This window comes from Microtus pennsylvanicus, chromosome 7 (assembly GCF_037038515.1).
Source record: "Microtus pennsylvanicus isolate mMicPen1 chromosome 7, mMicPen1.hap1, whole genome shotgun sequence".
NCBI lineage: Eukaryota > Metazoa > Chordata > Mammalia > Rodentia > Cricetidae > Microtus > Microtus pennsylvanicus.
The window spans coordinates 42,360,275-42,384,879 of NC_134585.1; the positions used below are offsets into that span (position 1 = coordinate 42,360,275).

A 24,605-nucleotide genomic window follows, 5' to 3' on the forward strand; every position below is an offset into this window, starting at 1 on the left:
AGAGATTCAAAAAAAAGATAAAGAGCTCAAAAGGCACCAAGAGTTCTAAAGTGGCATTGCAAGGGTTAACCTCATACATAAGGAACGCGAGATGAATTTATCAGGAAATATGGCTGTGCTGAGTAGAAATGTTAACCATCAGCAAAGCACTCAACATTCTTGAAACGAAGTAATGTATATTTTAATTATTTTTTCTGTGTGTGCGCACAAACATGTAGGTCAGAAGACAACTTGTGAAAGTCAGTTATCTCCCGCCACATGGGAGATGTGGGTCAAGCTCAGACCTTCAGGCATGGTATCAAACACCCTTACCAGCTGATCTAGCTCGTTGGTCCCCAGTTTCTCGGTGATTAATTATAAACTTGCTTTATAGAATGAAACGGTCACTGTTAATTCCAGTTTTAATTCCACTATCTTCTTTGTGGTTCCCAAATTCCTGGTGGTTGAAAGAAATCACTCAATAAGCAAAATATTTCATGTTAATGCTACTCTTTTTAGAGTTATAGGTATATGTATATATATGCATATATATGTATATGTTTGTGTGTATATGCATATACATACACATATATAAAAATATAGGTATATCATATCTTTAGATCTGACTTTTATAACATCATAGACATGTCATAGGGTAGATTTATTATGTATTGTTTTAAAACACATTAGAAACTGGGTCTGGTACTTTGTACCATAATCTTAGCACTCAGTAGGATAAAATTGGACAAATCGTGTGACTTTCTATACAATAAAAATAATATTTAAAGAGAAAATCAGAGTGGGGCCAGAGATATGACTCAGCAGTTAAGAGCACCTGTTGCTCTTCCAGAACACCCATTTCCCAGAACCTAAGAAGATGCTTTGAAATCACTTGAATTCCGGTTCTGGCTCCAGTAGATCCAATATGTTTGGCCTCCGTGGGAATTTGGACTCATGTGCAAATACTCATGTGCAAACACACACACCTACACATATTTTAAAATAATAAAAATTTAAATACGTTCTAAAAGTCCCTAGCCTCAGAATAAGAGAAAAAGCTTGGCTTTTTGCTCTGACTTAAAACAATTGTCCTAAGTTCACTGCTTCGTTTTCCTTCTCCATGAAACTAAGTGTCAAGGAAAGACCAGTGATGTTGAGCAATCACCTTCAAGACCCACCCACTGACAATTTTTGAAGCTCTCTGTGTGATGTGAATGAATAACAAGGGGTGAAAAACAATGCATTAAATGGTCACTTAGGTAACAGCAAAACTCTGGCTTTATAATTTGTGTAGCCATAGTATCAATGGCTACAGATAGTAAAGTCTCAGCATTTACAGGGATCCAAAATGCAGAAACTGTAATCAAAGACTTTCTACTCAAAATTAAGAACAATTTCTCATCTGAACTCTCTAAACCTGTATATCATAAGCAACTTAAAACGAGAACCACTTATACATAATTATTTGAGTGCAATATATATTTAAAAAAATAATGTCAATTACTTAAGCCTTAGAAACAAACCATTAGAAAGTGGATTTCTTCAGAAGACATTCTGCTGGGAGAAAGCTGCTCGCTGTTAGCTGTCATCTGCTCAAAACTTTCTTTTTTCTACGTGACGCTGGGTAAAGAAGGTATAACTCTTCTTCGAAAGGATGTATAATTAGAAACCCTATATTCAAAGTTACTGTTGTAATTTTTGATTTTTAAGTAAGTGGGCTCAATAAACTAAGTGGTAATAAACTTTCTAAATTTTAATCCATCATATTAAAGACAGCTTATTGAGATATATGAGAAAGGATGGCTGATCCGTAGAAAAATAAAGTGGAATATCTACTTGTACTGATTTTTGTTAAGATTAAATCCACAATATCCTGAAACAGTTTTGAAACATTTCACTACAAATTTTGCTAGTTTTTTAAAAAGCTAAACAAATTTTTATAACAAACAGCAGTTAACTTCTCCTTCAATTTCAATGTGTAATTTTAAGCAATAGAGGATATATACAAATGCTATATTTTTTAAAGAATAAATTTCAAAATTACAACCAGCACTGTGATCCAAAAATCATCCATGTAGATGCTTAGAAAATTGGATAAAGACCTCAAATAAATATTAAGTCATAAAGTAAACACAATTAGAGTCCTTATTCTTATATTCTATTGCATTTTCAGTGCACTTTTAAATCCTTGGGGCAGAAAAATGTTCTCCTTCTTTTAGCCAGCCTAGTAATAGCAAGAAAGACATGTGCAGGTGACAGCTAATAGCTAACACTGATGAATGTAGGTGTAGCCAACAAAGAATCCACTGGTTGTGTGGAATTTCTGCAAGCGTAGCTGTGTTTAAAGACTATTTGAAAAAAAAATTACATAATGTACAGAAAGACATTATGAAAAGGAACTGTATAATTTTCAGTATAATGTGGATACCTATATCATCCTTGCATCTACTTCTGACTTTATGGGTCTGTTATTCAATTATATCTTTACATTTCACACGTATTTCAGTGTCTGATGTTTCCCATATAAATGACAACCTAAGCTTCACATTTAAAAAGAAAATCAAAGTCACACCTTTTCTTGCATCATGAAAATTATGACAGAGGAATAATAGTGTGATGGTCAGAACAGTGAAGATGTCTAAAAACATGTCCTATACAGCACAGGACAACAATTTCCCTTCTCATTAGCTCAACCACCTATCAGTTTGTTTTACAGTATAACCTTGAAATCAATCAGAAATGTGGGCTGTGCTTTCAAAGAACTCTAGACAGTGAAAGTAAGACTTGGAAAGTTTGTAAATACAGGTATACATACCAGAGGTTTTATAATAATGGTTAGGGATAGGCTAATAATTGAAAAACAACCAAAATTTTATGGGTTTGGAGATGTAGGTCAGTTACTCATGTTTATAGAGCATGAACAAAGCCCTGAGTTTAGTCACCAGCACTATATAAACTGGACATGATGGTCCATGCCTGTAATCCCAGCACCCAGCAAGCAGAGTCAGATATATCAGAAGTTTTCATGGTCATCCTCAGCTGTATTTGGAGCTTGAGGCCAGCTTGATCCAGGTGGGATCCTGGCCCCTTAAATAAAGGAGTTCTCAGTCATAAAATTGCAAGGCGTTTTATGAAATGCTATATACTTTAGCATCAGAATGACATCCCTCTTTTGTGATTCAACTTTTAATAGTAACCAGATGTAGAACTTGACAGCTCCTCTCTCACCTTTTCAGATCATCTCTCCTACCACTTGCTCCAAATTCTGCTGTCTTCCTGCAGGATTTAGTACATTGTATTTTGTATTTTATATGAAACCAGGAAAAGCATGTTAAACCATATTTAGTATTGCATACATTATTGTGCATAAGATAAAATCATTACAGGGGTGCTACTTTAGAGAAGGGCCAAAAGAGATAAAGTCTCAAGAGAATACACATGAAAAAGGCATGAGGCATGTTGAGGAGGAGCACAGGGAAGAGTCAAGGATTGTCACTTAGGAATCAGTTAGTTACCTCTGCCTAGGGCTAGTGAAGGTCAGCCATGCAATCACTGTACAGAGTAAAGCAAATGGACACATTTTTCTAAAGATGTCTTGTAAATTTTACATGATCTTTGGAGACTAGCAACTTTGTATTGAATCCACACTTTGCATTTGACAGTCAGAGTACAATAATGTTTATTTCTTGAGTAATGAACTCTCATTACATGTAATAAATATATAACTTTGTCTTCTTTGAGGTCTTGGTTGCAGTAAAGTTCTATTCCTTTAAGATATTGGATTCATTTCTTGGACATAAATTCATCATGTGGAAGTCATAAGTTCTAGGCTCCATCTTGAGAGGACAGTTATTTCATTGAATTCAACCTGCCTTCCAGAGCTAATAAAACAGTGGTAGCATTTTAAAACATGTCAGCTTATTAAGGGTATCTTCTTCTTTAAACTTTGACCAGTTGAGATAAATGTTTTTCATTTTGGCCTTGATTGATTGTTGCACACACACACACACACACACACACACACACACACACTCACAGCAAGAGAATACAGCTAATGAAATAATTTGTTTACTACATGCCTATGATTATTTAGAATTATACTTTGAAACAGTTATACTAGAAGTAAAACTACATTTAGTTTTAAATTTTAATTTGGCATAGAGAGATATCATGGAAGATATACAAAAATTTGAAGTGACCAACATTCTGAAAATTTCTATTAAAATTGGTCATAATTGTTACCTAATGGTTCCCAAATATAGTCTATTCCTTCTTGATATCAATCCATGAATATCAAAAAAGGCAACACTATAGACACCAAAAAGGGACAGTGTAAACTGTACTCTGTAACTTAAGTGGGACATCTAAGTGACAGAGAGAAACCATCACTGATCTCAAACACACTATCTGTGCACTTAACCCAGTGGCCTCAGGCATTAAGAAATGTAAAAGGCAAAACCAACAGTACCTAGAAACTAACACTAAGCCATGTGGTTGTTTATTTTCCCCCTTCAAGTTTTGGAGTCATTTTTAACACAAATAGTAACCTGACTTAAATTCTAAATACACTCATACATACAGGTTTCCTAGCTGGAGAGTTTCCATGCCTGGGGGAAGGGAGGTGACAATTGGTGCATTCTATCCAGCGCACATGTAATGTTAATAAAGTTGATTGGTTGAGCCTTGAAGCTCCCCCCCACACACACACTTTTTCTCTCTTTCTATAGAGTAGTTCAGCAGGGGGTGACAGGGCTCTCCCCCGTCGCCACCAGCTCTACTAACAAGACGTAGGTTGATACCATTTTTATTGTTCTGCTGGGGTGGGAAAGAAACCATATGCTTTAGCATTTTAAATGGCTACACCAAAGAGAAAATTGAACCAGGCCCCCTCCCCCATCCTGCTGGACTTTGGGGTGGGTTTATTCTAAATATTCAGTGGACTTGATTTTAGCTGAATGTCTTTCCTCCTGGACAAAGAGTCTTGAGGGGAAGAAATATTAAGGGCTTTAGAGGAGCATTGGACTAAGTGAAATGTGGAGTGGGAAGCTTACATCTGAAACCCACCCCTCCCCTGGATACCAGGCAAAGGCAGTGAGAGTCGGAACCAGCTGATGCCTCTTCCCGTTTCCAGGGTGAAATTTTCACAGCAGCTAATTCTAAAGGGAAGAAAAATCCCTTTCCAGCAGCGGAGAAGATCCTATCACCCAACCCAAGCAATGTAACCTTTTAGGCAGGCTTTTTAGAGAAATCCGCCTTTTAAAAGACAGCATTCACGGTCCAAACCACGGGCCTGGAATCAGAGCTGGTATGAAAATATGAAAAGCCTCTTTACACTCTGAGTGTTTGAAACGATCCGATGAACATAGCAAGTGTCTGCCAACGCTCAGCGGCTGCTGGTGCCGCTGCTGCCGCCGCCGTTCCTCTCAGAGGGCTGGACAGAGCTAGTCCTGATTTCAGCACCTCCGGCGCTGGACAGCTCCCTGCACGCCGCACCACCGCCTGCTTGCTTTTTTCCCACTCTCGCTTAGCATTACTGGAGATGCATCTAAATTACGTCCTGTTCAACAACAAGTAGATTTTTTTTTTCCTGTACGGGAATTACAGTAGGCGATTCTCTCAATTAAACTGCATTTTCTTCTTTACGGACTTGGCTGTCAGGCGTATTTATCCCGATCTCCCCTCCACCCCCTTTGCAGGAACGAGTCTTTGGGAACGTGGTCCACCCAGGGATGTAAAACTGTGCTTACCGATGCATCCCATACGAAATGCTTATGTGATCGGCTCTCTACCTTCGCCATTTTGGCTCAGCAACCTAGAGAAATAGTAAGTAACAAAGGGAAAACACGGCTTTAATGCAAAGGCAGGGACATTGTGGCGAGTGTTTCTCCAGGGAACTGCATTTCAAAGGGGGAAATAGAAAATTGTTGCAGGGTGGCAAAATCGGGTTCTTCTCCTCAGCTACAGTAGCTTGGAGGAATGAATTCTAGTTGGTGTGCGATAACTAAATTCTACTCAATTCTATGTCTTATAACTTGGTATTTCTGCAGTATAGTATTGAAGATGTACTCTGATATCACTAATATTCTGCAAACTTTCATATAAAAATAATTGCCAACTCAACGTTTATTTTAAAGCTGGAGGGCTGTTCTGGGAGAATTTGTGACAATGCTGTTAGGAGTAGAAGGAAGACCCCAGACACTACAGCTGAACACATTGCATATCTGCATTGGACATTTTCAGTACAGGTTTTCTGAGGGTGTCCTTGGATACATGTGTATTTTTAAATCAAATTAAGTTTTCATGGAGACGTGGTTGTTTGGAACTGTAAAAGCATTCCTTAAAAGCATGTAGATTTTTGCAAAAGGAAAAAAAGATAGTTTCTGATAGAGAGAGCTGTACAGAACCGTCCAAAAGAAAAATGATGTTTTACCAAATGTATTTTGACAAAATTTTACAGAAAATTGAAATAATAAAAAATAAATGTTCTGATAAAATACGATTCCTGCCTAAATTTGGCCTAGACATCACTCCTTTTACTTGTTTTATTGATTCATATACCTAATAATTTGATACAGATTTTGTGGCACACTTAGTGTATTGCTTCAAACTTCTAATATAAAAATTTATGAAAAACAGCTGACTTCATTAGTTATGGTCATGTTACTGTCTAAGAAAAGAAGCCATTTGGATCAGTGGATGTTTGTACTATGTATATAAAAGATTTTAAAAGCTATAAGCTTATTTTTCAAGGTCATGGTTTTAGGGACTGATACTGGCACTATGGAAATTATCTCCACATACTTTGTTCATAAGAAAAATATCTGTGAAGATCCTAAGTATAGCATTCCATTTTCTTCTTATTCTTAGAAGCCAAGCAAGTAAAATTTAATGTGGGAATACTTGACTCAGAACAAAGTTGTCAAAAGTCAGAAAGTTTCAGTTTTTCAGTAACTGTGTACCATCGCATCATGATTTGTAAATAGGAGTAGCAAGGCAAATCGTACCAAGAATCATATGGTGAAATGATTAACCTGTACTTAGTTGGGGTGAGGGGCACAGCAAAAACCTGCTGCTTCCAATTTCACTCAAAGGAAATTTCACCTGTGAATGATGATTCAGTTGTAGTTTGGGGTCCTTGAGAAAACTTTAAGCAATGGGGCTGTAGTCAAACATTTTAAACTCTGAAGACTTCATTACTTCACAGTGTGAGAGAAAGGGGAGCTAGACTTAGTCATTTTGGAGCTTGAGGATGTGTGAACCGAGTGTTCTGTGGTTAATTATCTGGTAACTATAACAACTATTTATGCTATTCTTGAGTGATAGCTTAGTTTCCCCGAGTTTAGAATTTATTTTTATTCATGTCAAATTTCTCTTTCTTTTCTTTTTCCCCCTTAACTTACAGGTCATGGAATCTTCTGGGACCCCTTCAGTAACTCTCATAGTAGGCAGTGGCCTCTCCTGCCTAGCCTTGATCACCTTGGCAGTTGTCTATGCAGCGCTATGGAGGTATGTAATGAATGAGTAGACTTGAGATGGAGAACTCGGTTTCGGTGTGTTAAAGTCTTCGTCACATATTGAAAGCAGCATTTTTGTAACAGAATTAGAACTTCTGTAATTGAATTGGTACACAGGAACCATATTAGCTCACTCTATTCCCTTTATTTGTCTGTGGTAAGAATAGATAAATGGAACACACATGCCTACTTTTCTTCTAGCTGATATGATGGTAGATTTCAACAAGTTCCTCACATGTAAGCACAACTCTCAGATGTTTCAAGTTCCTTCCCTGTGATATATTGTTTATATCCGTTGCTGTTTGTACAGTCAAAGTTCTCTCTGCAGGAAAAGGATGTCAAGTTCTTGAGTGCCAGACATGATTTCAGTATGTCCTGCACAATGAGTAAAGACTGCTCTGATGTTAAAAGCATTAAGAAAATCCCAGTGTTCTCTACAAAAGGTCACATACTTTAGTTTTTGGTGTGAGTCAGATTTTGAGCAAGTTTGATGAAAGGATATCATAGAAATAGGAAAGGAATTATTGGGAAATTTTCTCTCATATTTTAAATTGCATCTATATCATAGTCTGTTGAAATTTAATATTTTTTCTGGGTAATTGCTAGGTAATTGTTTAGGATGCTAGTAAGAATTGGGCCTATGAGGTTTGGATTGTCTACTCAGGTATTGACAACGTATATGTATATGTATGTACCATATGACCAAACTTTTAAATGGATTTTATAATTTTAACAGTTAAAGGCGTTATTACCATTGTCATTGTTAAGATGGTCTAGAATGCAGTATTACATTAGTATGCAGATAATTATCTATTGTTTCCTGACTATTTGATATATTTAAAATTGCAAAAGTTGATGTGCCTAACTCAAAGCCTTTTATGTTTTCTTAGGGTTTTATACAATCATTTGAAAAATTAAAAATCAATTACTATTTAATAAGGGATATTTATTTAGATTAGTATTGATATTTAAACAAAACATTTCTGTCTACTGTGGCTTTCACTCTCTTGAAAGGAAGAATTAATTGTGAAAGATATTTAAATAGTCAAAGACATTAGGATTTTTTTTTTGCCTTGTGAAAAAATAAAGTGTGTATACATTCAGGCCTGGGTACATAACAGAAGTTCTTCATCACTGCAATATTATGGTACAGCAGAGAAACACTGACATAATGGTGAAAAAGGAAATTTGAAAGGTGCCTGCTATTGGGATGACATTGTTGATAACAGAATTGTATGTTCAAAACTCAATTAGGCTGTTGTGCTGTAAAAACATACTGACAGGCTTGAAGAATCCAACTTCCCATGAGTGAAGGACAATGCCTTTTTTAAAAACATGAAGCAATTGGCTAAGATATTAGGTAACCATAATAACATTATAATTCTTACCCCACTGGAGTCTAGAAGTAAATTCAGTTTTCAGCAGTTTCTGTTTATGTGTCAATTCTACCTTCTGTCATGCCCCTCCCCCTCTTTCTCTTCACACACACACACACACACACACACACACACACACACACACACACGAATGGCCAAAATCAGTATATGATATATTTGTTGATTGATCTGAATTTTTCTAAAATTCAGAAAAGACAGAACAGTCACTTATTACAATGAAATTCTAGGAATTTCTGAAAATCATCAAAATCTAGACTGATGTTGAGAATTACAGAAAAGAGTACCAAGCAACTGCACAAATCTGGATTCGTAAGGCTTAAGTGGTCATCACTTCATCGTCTATCCATTGGAGAATTGAAATAATAATTACTTCTTGAAAGAAGTGTGAAGACTCATGAGTTTCTCAATGGATCTTGGAGCAAGATCCATTCAAAGTGCTTCATAAACACCAATAAGTACATAGTCCCTAAAACATTTTGATTCAGCTGAAAGAGTGCTGGGAATCTTCCTGCCTTTTTCTCTAATAAAAATATTTAGGGTTAATTTTTTTCTAGTGTTTTCTAAAATGAAGTATCAAGCAAATTACTTTATAGTTGATATGCTGGTTTGAAACTTGGAGTTGCCCCCATGTCGTGCTTTCCAGATGCTCCTTAACAACTAAGAAGGCTGAAAGTGTGGCTCAGTGGCGGTGCCTGCCTTGCATTTGTGATCCACTTGATTTCAGTTTTCGGAGATACCTCTTTCTTTGCCATTAACACTTTTGGTTATCATGATTATGTTGATAATTTAGCAATAATAATACATTAAGCTGTTTTCTCTTTGTCTAGCCATACAACTAGTTAAGACACACTGTTGCATCAAAAAGCAATCCAGCACATCCTCTCAGTCATAATAATAATGATGATAATAATACATTAAACTATATTCTCTCCCTCTAGCCATACAACTAGCTAAAATACACTGTTACATCAAAAGGCAATCCAACTTGTTCTCTCGGTCAACTTATTGACACAATTTTCACAAATTCACAAATTTTCTTTAAAATATAAAATGTCATATGAGAGCATGGGAAGTAGTAACAATTCTTAACAGAATTTAAGGCAATAATATGACTCAGTATTATTAAGAAAAGGAAGCATCTCAATAGCATTTGGGGCAGCCAGTTGGTCTTTTATATTTCTCAGTCTGGGTTTTATTTTGTTCTTCTGTTTATAAACAGAAAATGTCACTGAAATCCTTTTGATGGTGTCAAGATGTGTGTTTGTATCATCATGGAAGCCATTAACATCAGAAAAGATTTATAGCCTTCATCCACAAAAAACAAAAAAGAACAAGAGAATATTTGTTGCTACCTTTAGCAGCCCGGTGTATGATTTGTCATATGTTTAGATATTCAGAATGCAGGAACAAAGGACAACAACTCTTGAAGCCCATTTTGTGCTATCAACCTAGATTAGTCCAATTTGTGAAGAAAATTTCCCTTACATTATGAAACCTAATTTTTTGGGTTTGGTGGTTTGTTGTTTGTTTTTGGTTTTTTTTTTGTTTTGTTTTGTTTTGTATTGTTTTTGTTCTTTTCATGACAGGGTTTCTTTGTAGCTTTGGAGCCTGTCCTGGAACTCGCTCTGTAGACCAGGCTGGTCTGAAACTCACAGAGATAGGTTTGTCTCTGTCTCCCAAGAGTTGGGATTAAAGGTGTGCGCCATCACCTCCTGGCTTGGTGTTGCTTTTACTTTGCTTTAGTTTCCTTGGTGTGTGACTGCTGCCTACACACTCTTGAAAGATAAAGTGAGAAAATGGAAAGAACGTTGTAAGATTCTAACTTTCGTGAAGTTCCTCTAGATCTTTGGTTTCTCCATCTATCATTGCATAGAAAATCCTATGCCAGCTATGGAATGAGGTCTCCTGTTATAATACAAATATAACAGACCGAGACACACATCATGTACAAGGTTCTTTTACAGTATTGGTACTTAGTGGCAATCCCAGGGTAGAGTTAAGCAAAATAACTGCTGCCCTTTGATGGTAAACAGCTGGTAGAATCTTTGATTCTGAACAGCTTTTGCTGTTACTTTCATTCTTAGTGCACTTTTAAATCATATAACAGATATATATATATTTCTTCCTAAGTGTAAAATATGGCTGCCACCAAGAGTATTCCAGTCTAATGGTAAATAATTGCTTGAGATCATTTTCATATATAAAGACTTCTGCTACTTCTTTTTCTTCAAAGAGACACTCAAGGACATAAGGAACAGCCTAGCTACATAAAAATGCTTGAGTAGCTGTTGATGTCCATGGCTTCACAAAAGTAATGCATTCTTCTAGTATATAAGAGAGTTGCTTCAAAATCTGGGTGGGGTTTTACTGTTGGGCCTCAGTGTTTCTCTTGGTTGATATAGATATTATAAATATGTATGTGCATATGTAAGAAAGTGATTATAATGGTTAATGTAATTCTAAGAAATTACTTTTACTAGACAAAAGAAAGCATTGTTCTCATGAATATACAAGTTAGGTTCTCTCAATTATGACATATCACAGAAAAAAATAAGTCTAAAGGTTTCTCGACATGCCATGTACTCTAAAATTGGGTACCTAAGGAAAATATATATTGAAAATGGTTTTCCATATCTTTAAGTGAAACCTGGGATCAAATTCCTTCTTTGAGTTAATTCCACTAATTATATGACATAAAATTTGTCACGTTTCTTTCTCTCTCTGACCAGGTACATCCGCTCTGAGAGGTCCATAATTCTAATTAACTTCTGCCTGTCTATCATCTCATCCAATATTCTCATACTCGTTGGACAGACCCAGACGCACAATAAGGTATGATTGCTAATGCTTCCGCTTCTATGTGTGCATTAGTTTCAGCATATAGTTGGTTACTGATTTGTCTAAGTATTTATTCCAAGTAACTATTGAAATACGTGATTTTAATTATTCCTTTAGTTTCTGAATAAATGAATAGCTAAATACAGCCTATTACAGTCAACAATCAATCTTTGGTTGGCTTACAATTATTTAGTGCTGTAGACTGTATCATACTCAGAAAATGTGTTTAACGTGACATCAAAGCTGTAAGTCTTGGAAGCACTGAGACACCAACAACCAATATTTTTTATTTATTGTCCCAATTGTGTAGCATTCAAATTGAATTCAACATAATGTCTGTGTTTAGGTCTAATTTATTTGCATACCAATTACTAAAATGACTGTGTCAATGAATTATAATCATAGCATCACTGAAAATCTACCTTCAAAATGGTGAATATACAGTAATCACAGAGTCTACAACTATGTCTAGACCTTTGGGAAATTTTCTTTGCTGAAAGCATTGTGATACCTAAGCAAAATCGTAGCTATTTAAGCATATAACTACTTTTTGTCAGAGTGGAACTATATGTTCTAGCTTTGGGAATTGACGAATGTATATTGGTTGAATGTCCTTATTGTCTTCCATATGACTATCTTTACTGAACTATTCTGCAGGAAACCCAGCCTCAAGTTAATTTACCCAGGCCTCATTGTCTTAGAAGTAATTAAAACAAATCTTATTGCAAACACCAAAACCAATAGTTAAAGTTAAACACTCCAATACTTCTTTTTAGAAGCTTTTTAAATAGATACTTATAACACATGTATAAAGACTATGTCTGGTTACCCTGCTAACTTACAACCCTAAGATTCATAATTCCCACCCAAGGAATCTATTCTGAGTCTAAATAGGGCCATGGAGGTATACCTTTCTCCTTGAACCACATTGCTCCAGACCAGAAAAACCCAAGGGTAAGCCGGTAATCCTTAAGACAAACCAAAACAACAACCTGTTAGCCTAGAAAATAAAAACTAGTTCCATGTTCTTGAGTTTTTAATATGTTTCTTGTTTCTTTTTCTTCACAAAGAGATAAAAGAATAGGAAACTTATTAAAAGCTAGTACATGGCCTTGTTAGGAATAAGTAATGTAACTTCTTAGAAGAAATCCATAAGAGAATGGAAATCAGAGACACAGAAAGGAAGACCAGCAGTGAACAAGAGACCAATTAGAATAGGAAGGAAGGAAGAAGACAGAAAAGTACCTGAGTTGAAAAGATGAAGCTGAACATACGTGTCAGATGAGAAGGAAAGGATTGTTGGAAGAAGTGAAGGTGAAGGAAGCAGAGAGAAAGAAGAGGGGGTGTGAATTCTGTTACCATGCTTTTCTCCTGTTTGCATCCTCCCTGTGTGCTGGGCTGCACGTCCTCTTTGCTCACTTAGTCCCTAGTCTCAGTTCCTTAATTGACTGTTTTTGAACTTCCCCATGCAAAAGAAGTGCTTCCCAGAGTCCAGGAACCAGGAAAAACAAATCAAGCCAGAATCTGTTTGAGATTGAGCCCACTTTGAAGGTTTCCATATAAAATGCTTACTACCCATTACTTTTTACATCCTAAATTCTAGGGTTCTGCCTCTCATTGCACTGTGGAGAACATCTATGTTCAGTAGGATATATGCTTTTAAAAACTCTTTCATATGATGTAACAAGAAATTACTAGTGCAACTAGTAGAATAGATCTTTCTATAATGTTTATTAAGAAATTTATTGTTAAGATTCTGACCTACATCTTGCCTCACCTATAGAAATACAAATCTAACCACATCCATAACTTACATTTTTACTGACTAAATTTTTAAAAGTGAAAATGAACAATTGAAATCATTGAAAGATGTTATATTTAACTCACTATAACTATTTAACAGTGTAATTAATATAAAATTATTAATAGAATATTTTGTCACCTCAAGTCTTCATAATCTGGAGTATATTTTAAGACTTAAATTGCCTCTCATTTGAACTAGGTACATCTCTATTTTTCAATGGTAACACATGGCTAATGACAACCATATTGTGATTGTGTAGATCTAAATGTTAGAAATATCCAGAAGCTAGAATGTTCAAAAATAAATGAACAAAATATTCTCTTTACATGTCCATTTTAGCCTTTTCAAGGTTTTTGTGTCCTCATTTTAAAAATAGTATCTTTTCTTGGTGCTTTCAAATATTTTGAATGTCAGAGGCAAGATAAGACAAGCCTTGCTTTCCTTTTCATTTCTGATTGTGAGAAATGGCTGGTGTGTGCTTATTAAAAACTAAAGAAAAGTTTTCTATGGTATGGTTTCTCCCCGGGAAACTAGCTACAGAATAGGTTTCATGTGGTGTTCGAACCATAGTGGGCTTGTTCCAGATTGACTATGCTAATTTTTGCTGCTAGTTATTGATGCTTGTGGGGAGGAGTGGCTAGTAGGTGGTGATGATCATGTGGTTTTTCTCTTATTCTACATTAATTTTGTGTTATTGGTTCTGCACTGATGTTCTTACATTAATAGCTTAGGGCTATTAATATTAGAATTATAAGGAGATTAAAAATTGAAAAAAATAAAATTTTATTCTAAATCATTCTAAACAATATCAGATTTTCTAGGGGGAACAATTATGTATCTGATACATGTTTTGAGTCTAATTAAATTGAACATACTTGATTTTGTATGTGTTTTGGTATGTGACATTGTTACCATACAACACGGCAAAAATGTGTATTTTTTATATAAGTATAACCTATATAAACTCAAAGGAAGGAAAATTTAAAAATAGTGACTAGTAGCCAAATGTGTCTTATTTGTTTTTGGGTTATCTGTAGGACTTCTTTGCTACTATTGATGATTTGTAATTGGTCTGATTCCTATGTTTGACTTTTCTGATAAGTTTTGACTAGGACTTAAATATTCCCCATTTGAAAAAAAAAAGGAAACGTAGGAGAAAGAATCTTGATGAGCAAATTATCTGGTACTACTATCTTGTCTACTTTGTGTGAAAACTGGCATTTCCTGCTGCTGTCCAGCATCGAGCTGAAGGGTTGAAGTGTAGTTTCTCCCGACTCTCTGTTGAAATATAATTGACCTGATTAGCACGCTGTGCTCTCTGCTTGCTTTTGAATTGGAGTAGAAACAATCCAAAATAATCTACTGTTTAAAAGATGAGTACACTCAATATTTAAACTATAGATTCAACAGCTGGCAGTAAAATAAGAACCAAAGGCACAATCTTATCTCCTCTTAAAACGCTGTTGTAAAATTTAATTATAACTTGCTTCATTGTATTTTGAGCTTTTCTCATAAAGTATCTTGGCCCTTTGATCTCTTTATACATTTAAAAACCTCAACCAGGATATTCATGTTTCACTCAAATTGACTGGCTATGAGTTTATATCATAAAAAGGCCTGTGTAATTCTGTAGTTTTTATAGATTATTTTTTATGTTGTTTGTTACTTTGCAGTAAGCAATGAATGTTTCAGATACAGATAAACTCAGAAAATAGTTTATTTGTTCACCAAAGTTCCCCCAAATATTTTTGTTTTGTTGCAAAAGTGTGTGATGTGCTTCAACATTCCAAAGATTCCACAGAACTCAAGAGAATGAAGCAAAGTTGGACAAAATTATTTTTCTTGACTACCATGGTAGTTAGGTAATGATAAGCAAACAAGAAGTTGAGTGTATTTGAAGGTAGCTCAGGGTTTTCATCTTAACATTACTACTGGGTTAAAATAAAATATCACACACCCAGAGTGAGTAGAACAATCCTTGTCAACAAATCATGAACAAAACTTGTTCTGGAGACTCAGGCAGAATGTAGGTCTTTTATATTTTGATACTTTGCCCATGACCTTTATGGAAATATTCTCTGAAATTAGCATAGCACATTCTATAACAGAATTCTGTGGCCTTTAGTCACCAAGACTCAATCAGAAAAATACCTTGTCCAATGGCTAGTACAGACTGATTGGGCATAAACTTGTGACCCTTTCTCTAACAGGTTCAGGATGCATGTCTCAGTGGAAAATTAAATATAATTCATTCAAAGGATATAAATAAACAGAACATGGTGGCTCACACCTTTAATTCCAGCACTCAGGAGGCAGAAGGAAAGGGAATTGCTGTGAGTTAGAGGCCAGCCTGTTGTATTTAGTGAGCTCCAAGACAGCCACGGATTCTTAGATCTTGTCTCAAAAACAAACAAACAAACAAAAATCAAAAGGAAGAAATGACTAACGGTATTTAGTCAACCCATTTATAATGAATTATCCGTATTTTCATGAAAGGAAATTCATCACTGTACAACAATTAACCAAATGCTAATCTCTCAGTTGAGGCCAAACTTTTGCATTGTGTTAGATAGTGAGTTTTATGTTAATTATGTGCCAATAAAACTAGGTAAGAAGGACATGGAGCTGCCTCCTTTGAAGTGTGGACTTTCTGAAACAATACCAGTTGATCCTTATGACTTGCACATTGGTGGACCCCTACATGATTAAAGATTAAACTAACTAGTATTGCATCATATGAAAAATACCAAAGTATGATCAAATAACCTTAAGCCATTCTATCCAGCGCAAAAGATTAAAGTTTCAAAAAATACTCAAAAATGAGGGAAAAATTAAACACTAACTTTAGTCTTAGAAGACTAGTATTCAATCAAAAGTCACCATCAACTGGGAAATAGAAACTGCTAAACTATTTGCTATGCATGATTTTCTCAATATGTAGACAGTTTGATCTCATGGGTTTTTATACTATATAGCATTGGATTGTATAATTGGCTATGTATTTTAACTAAAAAAAACTGTAAAAGGTACAGAGGATGTCTGTCTTAGAGCACTTTTAAAAAATCACATACTCCACAAAGTTGCTTCTCTTTGTTTATTTTGGTTTTCTAAACTGAAATGTGACTTAGCCTTGTCTTTAGCAAGCAACTTTAGCCATCTCTCCAGTCCACTTGACACGTTTTAATTCTGTAGTTTTTAATGGGACATTTAATAAGGATGCACCTAATTAGAAGATTATAGGCAAGGGAGGATGTTTTTCTTTGATCAGATTTGAACCTTTTAAAAATGAAATTCTGCAGCATTTGGATATCTTAAATTGTGTCAAGCCCTCTTTCTGCTTCTGCTAATTTGCCTAAGACATTCTTTGCCCATAGACAAAGCTTAGTCACACACTCACTTAGACGCCAGCTTCAGAGAAGGGATGCTGAATATGCTTCTCTCAGCTTCCATTCTGTACCCACCCAAGGCCATAAAATCAGAATTCCTGCCTTGAAGTTCCATTTTTCTGCATCCTGTACTGGGAGGGATCAGTGTCTCGCTCAGCAGCAGATGGTTAAGAATATCTTGAGAAGGAAAGTCTTACTATCCTAAATGTTCCACTTCTAGTTCCATGACCTGAAACACAATACACAGACCGACACGTTAGCTTCTTGTCAAGGCTACCCAAGACAGTCCTGTGTTGTTTTGAACCCAGAGTCCAGTGCTTGGGAAGCATTCCTTGGATGTCTGCTGTGATCTTAGTGGTGACAATGCTGGGTTCCTGTAGTGATGATCATCTGATTCTGCTTACTTTTGAGCCCAGATTTCCTCTTGCACAATTTCCTACTCTGTATTAGCATCACTGTTTGGGTCCTCATTCCAACTCAGCACAGTTTTTAAATGAATGTCTTTTTTGTAGTCTCTAACCAATTTTATATGCCAGAACTTTGGGAATTACCCTTAATATCTTTACCCACCCCATACAAGACCAGTATGTCATCTCTCTATGCCTGTTGAACTCTCAGTTCTCAAACTCAGTCCTGTCTCTGTCAGGAACAATTGCTGCATCTAGCATCATTAAACCCAATTTGTTCTGCAGCTCAACTGACAAACTAGAATTCAAATCTGATATATGCACATATGTATTGTCTATGCAAGTTATTTTTCAAATTGTGAACACATGAAAGGACTGGAGCATGTTTTAATCATCTTTGTATTCACTACTTTTTCTTCATTAATGTACTTGGATTCAGAAATAAATTTTACTTAAGAGTTCTACAACTTAGAAAACTGGGGAAAACATTGATCTTAAACATTCTACTGATGCTCCATCCTCATTCTATTTTATTGGGTTTTATTTCATCACACCTGCAACACCACACTGCTTGTGTGTTGTCAGGGTTTCTGTCCTGCCCAGTTCCCACAATCCTTAAGTCCCAAAGAAATTACACAGAGGTCTACATTTGCTATAGACTGATTGGCCCATTAGCTCATACTTCTTGTTAACTCTTATGTCTTATATTAGCCCATTATTCTTATCTATGCTAGCCATATGGCTTGGTACCTTATTCAGTGAGGCAATCACATCTTGCTTCTTCTGTGGGTGGGACAGGACTGCAGAGGAATGGGCTTCCCTCTTCCCAGAATTCTGTTCTCATTGACCTGCCTCTACTTCCTATCTGGTTGTCCTGCCTGTACTTACAGCCTAGCTACTGACCAATCAGCATTTATTTTAAATATAATTGACAGAATATAGACAATTGTCCCACACCACTTGTGGCTCATCAAAGTCAATTGATGACTTCTTGCTCCATGCAGTACTTCATCCCAGAACATTGTTTTTCTATCTCAATGCCATCTATTGCTCCAAAAGTCCTGATCTAGCTCATGTGCATGTATACTTTGTATATTCCTACACTTGGATCCATGTTTATCAGTGCTTACCAACCATCTTGTGCAGTCATACCTGTTTCCAGCCTCACTATACACCTCTGGGGTTAATACTTCATTAAACCCATCCTTAAATCCATTGCTGTTATATAGTTTGGGTATTGTCAGCACGACAGATGTTTATTAAATGACCGACTTATGATGGTAAATCTTAAATGCCAATTTGAATGGATTGAAAATACCTAAGAGGTTAGGTATTAGTTAATATTACCTCTCATTGTGTCTTAAGTACATTCCCAGAGATTAGTAGATTATAAGAGCTTTGACTTAGTATTTAAATTAATTGATTTGTTTAAACTTTGACTAGACTTTGTAAAGTATTGAAGCTGTAAAATGTGGGCATGAAATGAGGGAAATGGGTCACCGGGGTTTTATGTTGGGGACAGTACCTATTGTGTTAATTTGACTCTCCCCTCCTGTCCTGCCTGGAAGCTAACAGCCTCATTATGTGTACCTGCTGCCAGGATATCCTGTGTCAGAACAAGGACTGTGGATTGAAACCTCTAAAACCAGGGGTCTTTCCCCTTTAACAATTCTATGTCAGATATTTTGTCATATGGCACTAAGAGAGAAAATGCATAAATACAAAAATACAATAGTATATTAAATAATAGATACAAATAATGAATTTCCATAAACATACCACTTGGGTCTATGGAGTCAGTAGCTACAGTTAGTTTTATGAAGGGTTAGCATTTCCTACTCTGGACAGTATCTCAGATAATTTGATAAAGATATGTTTTCTTAGGACTTGTTTTCTCCAAACTCAAATGGGTAGGCAGTAGGCTGTTACAGAAATGTAGTTTCTAGGTTTTAGTCAAAGAGACCCTAACAAAAAAGAGGCCTAACAAATGGACCTTTTCCTTGAGAACTCATGAATCATGTTTATAACCTTTCAAAGTGTAGCTATTTCAAATTCTTTTCCTGTAACACAACTCCTGCCAATAATTTCCCAAATGTGTCTTTATTATCTCTCAGATATATAGGAATCTAATGTCTGAAGCAAAAGCCTCTTATTTAGATTTATTAAAATGTAATTTGTTGATTGGCTATGTAAAAGGATTTAAATGTAATCTTTCTATATAAATCATTTGAGTCTACTTTGAGGTATTCTGCCTTCTCTTCTGGGATTCTTAGGAATTCCTTGAAACTTTGATCAAACTAGAGAAACGAATGGTTAGTTCAATCCTTAACTTCCCCAGTACCTGGCATTGAAAAACAGTTTTGTCCGTCAGTGAGATTTCAGAGACTTTCTTTTTAGTCCACTGTTACCACAAACAATAAAATAAAATAAAATAAAAATAAAGGCCAAACTTTCTTTAGAAAATTGCAGAGACTATGAGAATACAAGAAGAAGATAAACAAGATGGGTTCAAGGCAAGCAAAGGCGATGGATGCAAGTAGAATTGTTTGAAAGACAGGAGTTACTAAAATGGTTGAGATGTCACAAATGAACTAACTGAGAGAGAGGAAAGCCAGTTTTTATGTTCAGTGACTGTTCCTAATTCCAACATCAAAACTAAGAGAAAGTGCCCAAAAGGGAGCACTCATTCAGCAGATGTCAGGGCAGTGCATGGACAGCAGCTGAGAATGTCAGGTGTACCCCAATTATGATCTGTCCATTGGTCCTCAGGGAGTGGTGCAGTGCAGAAACCTCTTGCCTTAAGCAATCCCTGCTCTCTCTCTTTCTCTTTTAACCCCCACTTTAGACCTGGTCCTCTAAACCTCTCCTTTGGATTACCACAGCCAATCTGTGGTCTGTTCCTTACCTCTTATTTGAGGCAGTTGGTCTTCCATTTCTCCATGAGAATGTTGTTACATTTATTGAAAAACAGGCGTTTGATTTTGGTCATCCCATGCTTAAGCTCTTTGGTGGTCTAACAGGATCATGAGAAGACCTTTGTGTTTTGAACACCATCACACTCAGGACTGCTTCTGAGATGTCAGTAGGCTTTGTGGAGAATGAGAAAGGTAGTCCTCGAGGCTGCCAAGGCCCCCAGCAGGATCAATGGCATGACAGCAAGAAGTGAATTTCGAGGCTAGCCCATGTCACAGGAACCACCATCACCCTAGCATTATTTTCCTTTGCTTGACTTTCGTCTACCACACCTTAGGCATGCCATGGCGGAGCTGTCTTACTTCTACTGCCCCTTCAAGGTGCCATGAAATCTGTACCTTCCCTCTGCTTTTAGAGTCGTCACCTTCTTTTCTAACATCATTTGCTGATAAACACTGGCCATTCTGAGTCTCAAATCTGCCCTTTCCTAGACTTTAAAACTCCCAAGAATAGTATTATTTTATAGATGACATGAAATGAATAATGTCATATGAATGGATGAACATGGGGCTCCGTCAATGAGGCATAAAATAACAAAATGGAAGCCACTTCTACAATGGAAGCCCTGTTTGGAAAAAAACTGCAGCCCAGTTATGTTTTGATGATGTTGCTGTTATCCTGTGATGAGATGAAGGAGTTGAGGGAAGCTCTGAAGACTTAGCAGATACTTTAAAGAACATATGTTGCTGGTGGATGTTTGAGTTAAAGCAGGTTTTTTTTATCTGAAATAGTAATGAGAACTTGAGAGGCTCTCTGAGAATCTTATAAAGAGGGTGAAAATTATGTTTTTCTCCGATGTAATCAGCAAAATCAGTAAAAATAATAAGCGTTTATATGATTTTTAACTTTTTTCTAGGTACATGATATGAACTGGTCAGAAGTTTAGCTAATATTAACAAAGATCTGTTGAAGTATAACTGCCTAGTAGAATCCCTAATATACTCTAAAATACTGGTTTACTAAATAAAGCCGCAGGAAGCAGACATGAGTACAAAGCAACTGGAAGGTCCCTGGAAGTAACAGGCACAATAAAGGCTGTTTTCCCTTGTAGTGTTGGAGACTGAACCCAGGCTAGAAAAGCACTCTCCCACTGTCCCAGTCCTTATAATAGAGTTCTCAGTGAGCCAATATGCTGTTGAGGTTTTCCCTAAATATCTCTTAGAGATTGAAATGTGAACAGTAGGACAGTAAGCACCCTTTTTATACATAGTTCAAACTTACATGCAAGATTGGCAGACTGGAGGGTACTGGGCGGCTTTTGAACATCCCAGGTCTTGCTGGCTTTTGCACTGAACTCTACTGAAGCAGCTCACTTTAGACACTACACAAAGGAAGGAGTATGGACAGGTTTGATCTGGAGTTGTTGTTTGCCAACCTTAAGCAACTTGAATTTTCGAAAATCAGTGGACATGCAAGCAGAAGAACTTCTGTGTAAGTCAAGGCTAGCCTATATTTAGGCTGATGCTTTTATGTAAAAGAAAAAAAATGACCTCAAGTTCTGAAATACCTACTTAAGAGTTAGCCCACGAAGCCTGCAGAACTGGAACAGGGAACCAATGACAATATAAGAAAAGGCTTCTGCAGAGATGAAAAGGGTGCAAACCACTTTGAATTCTTTTTTTTTTTTAAAGAGCAATACCTGAACACAGAATTCCTTCACTTGTAGTGACTATAGGTTGTCAGTATATAAAATACAAAAGCTTGAATCAAATCACTCAGAACCAAATAGGGCATTTTTTAAGTTACAGAAGCTGAAAGTACTTAACAAATGCCCAATACGCGAGACAACAAAGCTTGCTTTCTTTGAAGAAGAAAAACTTCCTAACGTGGAGCAGGAAACATTAAGTCTTTTATTAGAGGAAGTCTCTTGGCTGACAATTTAAGCAGAAATGTAATACAGAAACAAAAGGGAGATTTCTGCAGAGCACTGTTAATCTGCATGTTGTTCTCCCCACAGTCGCCCCATCTACGGCTCAAGCCCTCCTTTCAATATTATTATATATTTTCTCCTTCTTGAATATTATTATGTATATTAGATCACAAACATTGCCACAGCAAGCCTACGGACTTATAATCAGGAAGGAAACTATAATGAGGAAGAAAACTAGATGCATTTGAATGTGAAGATTAAAGTCAGGTTTTGAACTTTTGGGATGGCAAGTCGGTTCGTTTTTGAATGTCATTCCTTAAAGGAATGACATGGGATTGAGCTAAAACCAGTTCTTAACCAGGAAGTTGAATATGTATGAAATTCAAAAAAATGAGTACATTGCAATATGTATACTTATTCTAGGCTGGTAGGTTGAATCAAAAGTTAAGGATTTATGTAAAGAGGAAGTGATTAGTGTTGACATTGGAAATGTAAATAGAAATATAGCTCATTAATGTTCAAGATGTCCCTGTGCTATGTCAGACTAGAAGAGGATTCAATGTTTAGTGTATGTCTTTAGTAGATGGCGCATCTGTATACATACATAAATAGAGCCACAGAAGTTTTAAATGAATATGATTTGTATTTCTTTAAAATTCCCACTAGCAATTAGATTCTATTTGTATTTTAAAAAGATCTTTCCTAATGGATAAGAATGATGTTTATTGCTTTTGCAACATACAAATTCCTTCTTCTCTTTTCTCATATAGATTTTTATTTTTGTTTGATTTTGTTGTGGTGGTTGGGAACAAGAGTGAATATATCACTGTTTAGACTGCTATGGGACAAATTTCCCAACCTGTGAAAGAAAGCTAGAAAATGAATCCCTTATGCCTAAGGGATCCTTTATTTGAATGAAAGATATGTTTGTACTAGTGAGTGATTGCCACTTAACAAATTCCCTGAAACCTAGTGACTTCCAAAAGTGATATTCTCTTTCCTGTTTCCGGGGGTCAGGAACATGGGACTGATGTAGCTGGGCGGCCCTGGACCAGGGTCTTTGATAACATTGCAATGCTAGGCCATCGCTGCCGCGATCTGAGGGTTGGTTAGGAATGCAAGGATGACAGAATGACTGGTTCCGGGTGAAATGAGACCTTCCCTGAGAGTTTTCCCAGTGACCAGCTCTTCCACTTTGAACTCTTCCAAGTAGCTGTTCTGTGCAATTTGTCCAGTTACTTAACTCCTCACCACAACCAGCCTTGGCAGACTTTTAGCATTGTAAATCAGATCGTGATGTGTGTCTGTTTGAAACCCTCAGAATAAACGGAGCTTCATTGCACTCAGAATGAAATTCAAAGCCTGTAACACTGCCCTCCGGCTCCCACATGTCTTGGCTTCCACATCCTCCCACCTCGTTACCTCATGTGCCCTACTTCTCTCTTCTTTCACACTATTCCCACCATACCTACTGTCAAACGCAGCGGTGGGCATCTGATCACCAGTGTGGGCCATGCTTCTGATTTGAACTTACTAAGGGAAATGATAAGAAGTCTCTTTCAAAACTTGCCCATCTGTTAGCACTCTGCCTGGCACGCAGCTCTTTTTTCCACTCCCTGACTTTCACACACACACACGCTTTCTTTGCCATAAGCCATCTTCCATTCTTAGGCTAGCCTGTTTAACTTACCAGTGTCTTGAAGACGAAATGCAGTGCTCTCAGAAAAGCTATTCTGGAAAACTATGTTCATCCTAACCAAACCACAGTAATGATTTTTCCATTACCCTAAGAATCAGGCTTTTTTCATATTCTTAGTTATTTAACTGATATTGGCAGTCTTGTTTAATATTTTAAAAAGTAAATAAATACCCCTTGTGTGGCAAATTCTATAATTCATACACCTGTCATCTAACAGTTGCTGGTTTTGACTTAAGAACATGTGTAGTTCACACTATTGGTGAATTATTACATGTTATTATCAGCTACAGCTTCTGTGTTATAGACTAGCTCTCTGGGACCTATTCAACGTGTAACTGAAAGTTTATGCTATTTTAATGGGGGTAAAACTCACGTGCAGTGAAATGCCTGTGAATAATACCATGGGTTTTGACCAGCATCTACTAGAGAACCACCACTCCAGTCAATATGTGGGGCGTTCCCACACCCTACAAAGTCCATCTGTCTTACACTTGCCTCCTTTCAGTCACTCCCCACCAGTACTGATTTCAGTCTTCATATATGAGCTTTGTCCAGTTCATCATTTCATGTCATTGGAATCCTAAGTGACTATTGTTTCTGTTCTGACTCTTTTTTGACTAACATTCTTTTAGAGATGTAATCGTATCACTGTTATCAGTTCTCAGTTCTTCTGTGTTCACAAGAATTATCACATTGTGCTACAGCAGCAGGTTGGGCATCCATATCTAACTGATAGGC

At 36.5% G+C, this 24,605-nt stretch overlaps 1 protein-coding gene across 3 annotated transcripts in view; it reads left to right on the forward strand.

Annotated features, from left to right (window-relative positions):
* The window catches only part of Adgrb3 (adhesion G protein-coupled receptor B3), a 714,721-nt gene that overhangs the window by 558,417 nt on the left and 131,699 nt on the right, over positions 1-24,605 (forward strand). For all 3 annotated transcript variants that reach the window (XM_075980559.1, XM_075980557.1, XM_075980558.1), the window contains exons 17-19: positions 5,676-5,802; positions 7,382-7,485; positions 11,620-11,722. In XM_075980559.1, coding sequence (XP_075836674.1) covers positions 5,676-5,802; positions 7,382-7,485; positions 11,620-11,722 — 334 coding nt within the window. The remainder of the gene's footprint in view (positions 1-5,675; positions 5,803-7,381; positions 7,486-11,619; positions 11,723-24,605) is intronic.